This window comes from Humulus lupulus, chromosome 7 (genome assembly GCF_963169125.1).
Source record: "Humulus lupulus chromosome 7, drHumLupu1.1, whole genome shotgun sequence".
Lineage (NCBI taxonomy): Eukaryota > Viridiplantae > Streptophyta > Magnoliopsida > Rosales > Cannabaceae > Humulus > Humulus lupulus.
Genome location: NC_084799.1, coordinates 66,629,935 through 66,641,482, shown reverse-complemented (window position 1 = coordinate 66,641,482; position 11,548 = coordinate 66,629,935). Strand labels below are relative to the sequence as shown.

Sequence of the window (11,548 nt, the reverse complement as noted above, 5' to 3'; positions counted from 1 at the left end):
TGGAGGCTGGCCGATCAGGAACTGCAAAGACAGAGGGATTCGGAGAAGGAAGAATCCCCTTTTCCGCCCCCCCCCCCCCCCTTATCAACACAAGACTTCAAGCAAATCTCTTCTGCTAACAACTCATTAACCACCGAATCAACCGACGGAAGAGGACTGCGATGCAGGATTGTTCCACGAAGACCTTCAAACTCATCTTGAAGAGCCATCAAAAACTGAACCAGACATTGTGTGTCTCTCCGAGCAATGTAAGGGGCAAATGCCCGTAACTCCGCTGATTCAGTCAAAGCAAGCTGATCCCACAGATTAGACATAGTAGAATAAAATTCCTGAACGCTCATGCAATTCTGTTGAAGGGCCCAAATGTCAATCTCCAACTGATATTGCTTTGCGAAATTAGACTGTGTATACAGCCTTTCCAAGTGCTCCCAAACTTCCTTCGCCGTCTCATATTTCCCCAATTGGATACCGATTGATTATTGAACCGAGTTGTTGATCCAAGTGATCATTTTCGAATTTTTGGCATCCCAAAGATCCAACTGTTCTGCAAAGCTCTCACCGAGATTGTAATCCTAGCGCAACCAAATTGAGGATACTCAAGAACATTGCTCTGATACCATGATAATTTTGCAAAATAGACAAAAGAATATTTGAGAGAGAATCAAAAGGGAGGCTAGGTTTTCATTGTAACGAAAGAGATAAAAATAAAAGTACAAGAGCAACAAAATATATAGCCAAAATAATGAGAGGCTAAAAGACTAAACTACCCTTACATATTAACAAAACTTATATTATTAACAAAATTAACCAAACCAAAATTAATTAACACACATCTCAAAGCATATATATGTATGGCCTAGTTGTGATATGTAGTTAATGGATGCATTATGTCTCATAAGTTATGGCATTTTGATGGAAATGGCTGCTTCAAGGAGAAGGGGGAAAAGCATATCTGGGGTCGAGAAAAATGGGGAGTGATCACTTTCATCAATAGCAAACACTTTAGATGGTGGCCATTGCTTTATCATATTCTCTTGGCGCTCTGGCTTGAATAGTTTATCCTTCATTGTCTTTATTATGAACACTCTTAGCACTACTATATTTTCCAAACTGTCGTTTCGGACTACGTTTACTGAAGGTAAAGCCCTTGCTGGTGATGGCCTCAGCAACATTGATGCTAGTATGAAATCCTGATCATATATAACATCACATCATCAAGATCGATACAAAATTAGCAGTTTCTTTATATGTATATGGAAAAATATTAAACAAAAAGAAAACAAGAACACACGTTGGTTCAGACCAAACAATGTCCTACATTCAATTAGAGCTCCCCCATACCTTCCACTAGCAAAAAAAAAAAATCAAAACAAGTAACAAACACAGTTAATTTCAATTTGTCCATGGAAACCCCTCTCCTTATTATGGTTCTACGTACACAACAATGGCAGAACGCCCTCTGCCTAGAAAATTGACAAAACAATCCAGAAGAATTGTCGAGACAACTTTTAATACAAAACAACCAAAATGCATTTCAATACAATCCACCTAGTAGAAAACTTAGATGAACAAAATCAGTGATGACCCCTTCTTCATCCTTTCTTTCTTGCTCTCAAACAATAAAGACTCTGTCACTTTTTACATAAAAGCTTCTCAATACAATATAGTTTTCTAATAACTTCCTCGACATGACTAAAGAAATAGATAACTAAAATTATTAACTCAATAACTAACAACTAACCAAGCTTATTTACAATTCTCCAACAGTATATACATAGAGACATGCAGAGAAAGAATCTAATAATTATTATTTGATTTTTGTGTTTTTAATTACCTCAACAGGGCTTGCATTGTATAGAACTTGGCGCCGAAGTTCAGGCTTAACCATGACCCCGGTTGGAGGCTGGTTCAGTCTGAGTCCATATATAAATTCAAATGCATCAAGGCCTCTCGCCTAGTACACATTTTACGAAAAATAATTATTTACCACTTTATAGTACATTCGAATTAGGTTAATTTTATAATACATGTCTTTCCAATTGCTCAGTTTAATGTGTAATACTATATATATATACTGTAGATAGATTCTGCAGGTCATTTGTATTAGTAAACAGAGAAAAAGATTATAGAGAGTGGATACAGAATGAAAAGTGAGTGAAATTGTTACACCCAGATTTTGAGAATGGAGATTTTGATCTCAAAACTCAGGCTCGTAAGGTGTAAGCTCGAGATAAGTAAATTCGTCATGTAATCAACATTAATGAGAAAGTCAAGGATAGTCTCGCTAAGAAGTAAATACGACAACATCGGAATTGGTGAGCTCGGAAACTACGTGGTCTTGGAGGAGTTCCGAGGTTATAAGTCAGGCTCGAAGCCACAATGACAATAGTTCGACACTTGTATAAATCTCCCACCATCAAACAAGACGGTTCGGGCTCGAGTGTGGTGAGCTCGGAGAGGATGATCTCGACAACATTACTTGTTGAGAACATAGGCGAACCAAGGTGTCGAGCTCGCAATGGTTGAACAGTCTCGAAGGCGTGTGAGTCTAGTGTCCAAGCTCGTAAGCTGTGTGTGAACATATTTATTGTTGTAAAATCCCTATGTTTAAGGGATCAATTGTAATATGTTATTAAAGCCCGAATATCATGGGATATATATGCGTACGTAGTAACTGTATGCATTTAATTGTATTTATTTAATTGATTTGTATAATAACTCCCCGAAATCTGTGGGAAGATATTCGGTAAACCACTTTATAAAAAGAGTGGAACAATTCATTTGTAAGACTCTGTATAATTGCTTCCAGAAAGCTTTAAGAGAATTCTAACAAGTGAATAACACAGACTCATGGACTAGGCAGATTTTAACTGCTGAACCACGTAAAAAATCGTGTCCATATTGTTTGTTTCCTCTGGTATTTTTGTTTAATTGCTCTTCATTTCTAAGTTGACAAAAAACAGTGTCAACAATTTGGTGCTTTCATTGAGAGCCATTAAACAAGACGTGAGCCTGTTTAATCAGAAAGCCTCCTGAATCATCAATGGCCGCTGCAAGTAACCCCAATACTGGTGAGCGACCATTGCCCTAGATACCTGAGGAGCAGACTGCTCATGCTAAGGATTACCCCCGACGGCCTGGAAAGCAGCCCATGGTGGATCTAGATCCTGAAGAAAGGAGTGATTCGTCCAACTCTCGGGGGCCGCCTGCCCCCAGGCCTGACGAGGATATGTATTACAATCTTGAAAGATATGTTCCAATTGTGGAACTTGAAAATCGCCAACAACGAAAACAGTTGGAAGAGGCAACAAAACGCAACGAAGATTTAACCAAACAGGCTGCTAACGCCCAGGCACCTCCCCGGAGGCCTAGGGGATGTCTCAGTGGAAGCACGACCGCTAGGAGGGCGGAGCAAGTGCCACCACCAGCGTCTCAACCAACTCAACCAAGGCCCCGGAGGAGTAACCGAGCTGAGGCTACTGCCAACCCCGACTACAGAAGTACCAGCAGGAATGGGTAATAATAGAGCCCCCTCAGCAGCTCGGAACCCAAATCTTGATGCTGCACGAAACAACCCGGAGCCTGACCGGGAAAACTCTAGACCATCCAGGCCCAACAATGGGAGACAGCCACCGTCACCCATAAGACACCCACCATCATCAATAAGGCACCCCTCTCCAGTCTAGGAGGTCCCACGAACTACACATCGAAGGTCATCTCGCAACGGCAGTCGAGATGGAAATCGACGGGCTAGGCCTGGACAGAGGAACGAAAGAGAGGCTACTCAAGATCGCAGGGCTCCTCAGCCTTCAGGAAGCCAGACAAGGAGGCCAACAGGAGACCCGCCTTGTAATCATCGATCCACGCATCCAGAAGGGGCTACGAGTTACGTAAGTGAAAGCTAGGACTACACTCGGCCCGTGAGCATTTATAACACCGAACCAAGGCATACAAGGAATCGAGGAAATCAGAATGATCTGCGGGATCATCTAATCCATAATTGGGTTCGAGATAATCCCTCGAACCCTGATCTGCACGACCATCTGAATGGCCGCAAACAGTCATCGTATAATCATGTACTGAGGCAGGGAGCTGGAGTTTTTATTAACAATAACAAGCCCCCTCAGGTCCAGGCTCGAACTCCAGCGGATTTAGTCCAGGAAAGGATTGACCAATCAGAAAGAGGATTCATGCTCCTGCAGAACAAGCGTAACAGGGACAAGGCTGAAGAGTCTGATGAAGAGCTCGAGCCTTTTGCCCCTCATATCTCTAGCACTCCGTTTCCTCAGGGATTCGGGATACCTCATGTCCTGCCATTTAATAGAAACTCAGAACCATATAGTCATCTGAGTACCTTCAATACCATCACGCGAGCCAGCAATGTTGGCTACGAGCTCAAATGTATGTTGTTCCCAGCCACACTTACAGGACTAGCAAAAAACTAGTTTGAGAAGTTTAAAAGACACTCGATCTCGTCCTCGGATCAATTATCTAGAGACTTTAAGAAACAATTTAAGGATATGATTGGCATCAGGCCTGAGGCCTCAGCCTTAACGAATGTCTGGCAACAGTAAAATGAGTCATTAATGAGTTACCTCATGATGTTTAACCTAGACGTGGCTTGAGCTCGAGATGTCGATGGCAGTGGTCACCTGATGGTTGTTAGAGCAGGTATACTGCCAGGAAGTCCCCTTTGGGAAGACTTACAAAGGAAACCTATCAGGTCACTAACTGAGTTTAATCGTAGGGCCCAGAGGTTTGTCAATGTAGAAGAGGCGAGGTCAGTACTTAACATGACCTCTCAGCCCATAACTACAACGTCGAACATAAACTCTGCCTCGACCTCAACGGCCCCATCAACTTCGAAACCCTCTCGGGAAAACCCTTCTAAAAGGAAGAAGAATGAAGGGAATAACCCCGAGGCAGAGGGAGGAAAGAAGAAGAAAGGGGACAAATATTTCTCCGTATAGAAAGTGTATACTGAGCTCAATGAGTCTTGGGAGAATATTTACCTAGCTAATGAAACCAGGTCTCGTTCAGACGATCTGACCCCATGAGGAACCAAAAGGAAAAGAGAGATTCAAATAAATATTGTAGATTCCATAGAGATATCGAACACACAACCGATGAATGTCGACAACTGAAAGATGAGATCAAAGGTTTGATCTCGAGGGGATATTTCGGACAGTACGTCAGGAACTGAAATCCCAATCAAGATTCGACAAGCTAAAGGGCAGCAATTGCACAACCTGCCCAGAACAATAACTCCCAAGTTTGAAAGGATGAGCGACCCCGTCTGATTGATGGAGAGGATGTAATAACCATCTCGGGGGGGACCTCATATCGCAGGTTCGGGCAGGAACACCCAAAAGAGATACATGAATGAGCTCAAGATAGGGGACGGTTCCCCCTACGAACCTGAACCACGAGTTCCAAAACAACAGAGGGTTGAGACTCAACCCATAACATTTATTGAAGAGGATACATCACACATCCAGTTTCCCCATAACGACCCCCTGTTTATAACTTTCCAACTCGCAAACAAGAGGGTACGCCGAGTCCTGATTGATAACAGGAGCTCGGTGAATATCCTTTATAAAGCCACTCTAGAAAAGATGGGAGTCGCACTTCCCGATCTGAAAGCATGTGCAACAATATTGTATGATTTTTCAAGAGAATGGATTGCCTGTATAGGATCCATTGAACTCCCCGTGACCTTGGGAGACTACCTAGTCTTAGTGACCAATATGATGGAATTTGTCGTGGTGGACCTCCCATCAGTTTACAACGTACTTCTCAGAAGACCCGCCCTGGTTGGGCTGGGGGCAATATCGTCCGTTAGGCATTTGGCCATCAAGTTCCCGACTTCTAGTGGTATCGAGACGTTGAAGGGGGACCAGCTTGCAGGAAGAGAATGCTATAGCATCTCCATAAGGGGAAAGAAGCAAACAAGTGCACAAGCACTTGTAGTTATTCAGAAAAAGGATGGGACGGTCTTCAAGATAGATGAAGAGATCGACCCCAGAATAGAAGAAAGGGCTGACCTCGAACCTTTAGAAAAGCTCGAGGAGGTCAAGCTTGAAGAAGTCAATCCCACGAAGACAATGAAGGTGGGTAAGAATCTTTCAAAAGAAGAAAAATAGCAATTAATCTGCTTCTTAAAAGAAAACTAGGATGTATTCGCATGGTCACACTCAGACATGGTGGGAATCAGTCTGAATGTCATGAGCCATACACTTAACATTGACAAAAGCTTCCCCCCGAAGCAGCAAAAGAGAAGACTCCTAGACGATGATAGAAAAAGGCCCTCAAGGAAGAAGTCGACAGATTAAAGGAAAATCGATTCATACAAGATGTCTTTTATCCTGATTAGATTGCCAATCCAGTGTTGGTCCCGAAGCCCAATGGCAAATGGCGAACCTGTATCGACTACTCAAACCTTAGCATGGCATGTCCTAAAGATTGTTTCTCCATACCTCAGATAGATCAGCTCGTAGACGCCACTGCAGGTCACGACATCATGTCATTCATAGATGCTTATTCTGGATATAACCAGATTGCAATGCACACGCTAGACCAAGAACATATGAGCTTCGTAACCGATAAAGGGTTGTATTGCTACAATGTCATGCCTTTCAGGCTCAAAAACCATGGAGCCACGTACCAAAGGCTGGTGAACAAGATTTTTTCTGAGCAGATAGGGAATAACATGGAAGTTTATGTTGACGACATGCTAGTCAATTCCAAACATAACAATAAACATGTGGATGATCTCGCATAATGCTTTACCATACTACAAAATTATAACATGAAGATACCTTGCTGGAACCATTCTGAGATACCTTGCTGGAACCATTGGAGAAGGTATCAAGTTTACTCCAGCACCAAGCCTCACCATAGAATTTTTTTGTGATTCTGATTGGGTAAGCTCATTGGATGATCGAAAGTCTACAACCGGTTACTGTGTGTACTTTGGAGGAAATCTTATCAGTTTGGAGTTCAAGAAAGAAAAGATTTGTTGCTCGGTCAAGCACCAAAGTAGAGTATAAGGCCTTAGCTCTAGCCTGCACTGAAGTTATGTGGCTGCAATCTCTATTCAATGAAATTGGTGTTAAAAGTGACGAACCTGCTGTTATTTGGTGTGATAATTCACGAGCTCGGTAACTCGCCTCCAACCCAATTTTCCATTCAAGAACGAAACACATCATATATGTGCACTTCATTAAAGATAAAGTCCTCAACAAGGAAGTCGAAGTTAGATATGTCCCTTCCAGTGAGCTAATAGCAGACATTCTAACCAAATCATTATCACAAGCTTTCATTATCTGAAGAACAAGCTGGCTGTTACTCTTTCCCCACAAGAGGGGGCGTATTGAAATAAATGACCTGGACATGCCATCATCATTACCAAATGAGGAGGACCACAATTGATTCTCTCATCATTGTTACCGTTAGAGTGTGTGCAGCTGTCCTATGTCCTTTATGTACAAAATCAAGGTAGTGGTACATTGTGTATATTGATTGACCAATCATAGCTCATATTCTATAACATAATTGGCTATATATATTCTTATATATTCTCATGTATTTTCTGATCAAAAGTTTATAATACACAGAGGAACAAAAAGTATTTCAGTCTCCATTTTCTCTTTTTTTATCCGGAAAGAATGACGACGACGACTTGCTCCGGAGGTAATGAAGATACAATGACAACATGGTGGCATGTTTGGAGATGATGAAGATGAACACGGTAGCTTCGTTTTCGTCAAGGTTGTAGTCGGCAAACCTCGAATATACTAATGTCGGTAAATATGTAATTATTTAGTTTACCATATATTTCAAAAAAGTTTAAATATACCGTTGATAGTGTAATATTTCTAAAAATTTAGCCAAACTGGTTGTCGGTAAATTTATGTATTACTACTTGTGTAAGAAATATAAAGTGATAAATATGATAAATTAAAAAAGAAAATTAAACAGAGTAACCTTACTTCATTTAATAAATACTTATTAAGTTGAACTACTATTATTGCTGACCATTGTAGCTGCCACGTATATGGCCATATGGACTTTGTCAGCAAATTTATGTATGACATCTGTGACAGTACTACCGCCAGCGCTATGACCCACTAAAATTACCTACAATAATATTGTTTTTGATAAATTAAAAATATATATATATTTATTTTGAGATTTAAAATCAAATCTGAATTAACCTATTGTATATAATTTAAAATATCTTGGTACAAAAATCACTAAAATTTATTATGAATTATGAACAAACTAATTAAAGCGTATCTACTATTTAATATTCATTATTATATTTAAAATATTTTTTAAATGAGAACTTTTTTTTTAATTATTTAAAATAAATTAAGAAGAAAAAATGATACAAAATCTAATTATTAATTAATTATATCAGATCCGTTTGAAATTATAAATAAACTAGATTAGTTATTGGATTGAAAACTAATATATTGAATCAAGTAAAAGTGTTTGATCAAATTGGATTTACCGATGTAGATATAGATGCTACGTACGACCAAACAAAATTGAAACATCCATATCAAAATGGAAGAATGTCCTAAATTAATATTAATAAAATAAATTACAAAAGAAACCAAAAATTTAGAGACGAAACGACCAGGAATAATTTAATATTCCAGTCTATTCACAGAAAAAAAAAACATAAGTGCGGTCTACAACGTCTGAATTGTGGATTTATTATATATGTATCTATATAATATTTATGTGAAGATTTAATAAGTGATTATAAATATAATACCTTGTGATTGGGAGAGAGGGAGGACATGAAAGTGGTAAGTGGCTGATTATAGTCGTCGAAAGAGAAGACGGTATTGAAATCAGTGGGATCGATGCCTGAGCACTTAAGGTCAAGGCAAGTGACGTTGTGTCCTGAAGCCTCAAGCAGACGCCGAACCTTGTACCAACACCACCCTCCATGCCCAGCTCCATGGACTAACACGAAGTGATGAAGATGCTTATTTGATGAACCTGAACCACTTTCGCAATTATCATCCATATCTCTTGGATGATGAATAATATGTATGCAGTAGATTTCATTTTTGGTTGCATGATTTCTTATCTCTACTTTTGTAGTCATCAAGGAGGACTTTGACCCCCTAAACGTTTGAAAAAGACAAATAAATAAATAAAAACTATATAGTAGTTTCCATGGCAATCTACGAAAATATTATGTAATTAGCCCCCTTAAAAAAATTATTTGCCTTTTGGACCCTTTTGAGTAAATTCTCTCATTTGCCCCTCTTATACAAACGTACGAGTTTGCATGACATTAAAAGATAAAAGTACTTATCTCATCTTATATAATAATAATAAAAAAAAATTATTGAGGAACCTTGGCAAAATGACCCATTTTTAAGGTGCAGTTTTCACTTTGGCCAACTTTGGAAACTTGTTAGCAAAATGACCTACTTTGTTAATGAATTAATTGTAGAGACCTTAATTGTATTGTCAATTTTACCCTTTTATTAAAATAAGACAATAATAATAAAAATTAAAACAAAAGCCCTAATTTCCATCTTCTTCCTTACTCCTTCCTCATCCACTCACTCACACCTACCCACAACCACCCCCACCCAACTCATTTTCCGGCAGCCACCACCGGCAACCAACGCCCGCGGCCACCCTTTGAGATCTTCCACAACTCCGGTACTCAAAGATTTTTTTAAGGTAAGTCTATATCATTTTATGTTCTAAATGAAATTTGATATTTTTATTGTAGATGAAAAATATAATATGATTGTTTTAGTATATTAAAGTAATAGAATTTCTGAAGCTTTTTGGAGCTTAAAGCTTAACAATCTAAAAGAAAAAAAAATGGTGGATTCAACCATTTTCGGGGAGAGAGAAACTTAATTTTTTCAGACACCTTGTCTAATTTTTTGACAGGGGCATCTGGATTCTAGATCAACTGTTTGAATTTTAGACGAGTTGTTTGATAGAGCTCGACTAGGGGTGCTCAGGATCTAAACCAATCCAATTACAATTGGATTGGAATGGATTTATAAAGTTGGATATTAATTAGATTGGATCGGATTGCGGATGAAATTATGAAAATTCAATTAAAAACTTATCAAATCCAATTACAATTGAAAATATATATACATTATTTATATATATCATATTAAATATAAATATATTTAACTTTCTTATCTTTTTTCTGGAGATGTTATTGTTGTTATTTTCATGTTATATTATTATAGCACTTTAGTTATTAATTTTGAGACATTAGTAATAAAAATTTAATGGGCTTAATGTTGTAGATTTAATATTTTAAGGATTTAATGTGACAATTGTAAATACATAATTTAGTATTATTACTACAGAGTGTCTACTACTTTTTTTTATGTTTTTTTCACTTCTTAATTTCTTTAATATTAAAATTTAGGTCCAAAGATAAAACAACTGATCCAATACAATCGGATTGGATTTTTAGGCCAAATCGGATTAGATTGGATGATGATTTCCAACATCCAACATTTAATTGGATTGGATTGGATTGGTTAGGGGTAAAATGGCTGGATCAGATTGGATGAGCACCTTTAGTTTCGACCACTTGTCTAATTTTTAGACAGTGTGTCATGTATGTTAGACCAGTAGTCGAATTTACAGGCAAGTTGTTGAATTTCCAAATTTTCAACATAATTTTTATTTTTTTATATAATTTTGTAATTTAAATTATACCAATAATTTATATTTGTTTGTAGTATTATTTTGTGAAAAATATTGAAATATTATATGATATATTGTGGAAAAAGAATAAAAAAACTCATGAAAATATATTTCAAATAACTCACTATCAAAAGCAAGTTTGGTACTAACTCACCTAGCTTTTGAAGAGTTAGTTGAATATATTTATGAAGCAATATATCTACTTGGCAAGTTATTTGCGAACCGAAAAGAATGAAAGATTTGAAGACAAATGCACACAAGCATGCTATACAAAGAAACTTTGAATTCAAAGTGAAAAAATTAAACAAGAAATTATTGGTATTGATTTGTGTTGATCCCAATTATAAGTGGTGAATTCATGCCACGAAGACATCTGCAATAGATTTTTTGTTATTTACAAACATTGCAATGAACATAGTTGTTATTTAGAAATGCTACACAATCATCATTGACAAGCAACTTGTTCTATTATTGGACAACACTTGAAAGCGAGATGTGAAGATGTGAAAGTTTCCGACAGCCTGTCAAAAATTTCTCATAGGTTGTCTAAATTTTCAAATTAGTTGTTGAACATTCCAAATTAGTATTTGAAATTTTAGACAGGTTGTTGAACTCTCAGACTAGTAATAGGAAATTTTAGACTGATTGTCGAAAAATGTTAATTAAGATCAATTCAAAACTAGAAAGTGTTGTACCTTAATAAGTTTTAAAAAAACAACTAAGATCAATTTAACATTATAAAGAGTTGATCTAATACTATGAAGAGCTATGTAGCATCCCAAATTTGCTAATAAGACTTAGTACCTTGATTAGCATGCCTGGAGGGCAATAA

At 37.8% G+C, this 11,548-nt stretch overlaps 1 protein-coding gene across 3 annotated transcripts; it reads right to left on the bottom strand.

Moving 5' to 3' along the window:
• Positions 1 to 678: 678 nt before the first annotated feature.
• On the bottom strand, positions 679 to 9,135 carry LOC133788239 (pheophorbidase-like). Of its 3 annotated transcripts, none has more exons than XM_062225637.1 (3): positions 8,786 to 9,135; positions 8,038 to 8,139; positions 679 to 1,190 (listed from the first exon to the last, which is right to left on the bottom strand). In XM_062225637.1, the coding sequence occupies exons 1-3, from the start codon at positions 9,122 to 9,124 to the stop codon at positions 900 to 902; spliced, it is 732 nt and encodes a 243-aa protein (XP_062081621.1). In that variant the 5' UTR covers positions 9,125 to 9,135; the 3' UTR covers positions 679 to 899. The 3 variants fall into 3 exon arrangements, with proteins under 3 accessions (XP_062081621.1, XP_062081619.1, XP_062081622.1); XM_062225635.1 differs by lacking the exon at positions 8,038 to 8,139 and adding an exon at positions 1,835 to 1,954; XM_062225638.1 differs by lacking the exon at positions 8,038 to 8,139 and adding an exon at positions 1,835 to 1,913.
• Between the last annotated feature and the right edge of the window lie 2,413 nt (positions 9,136 to 11,548).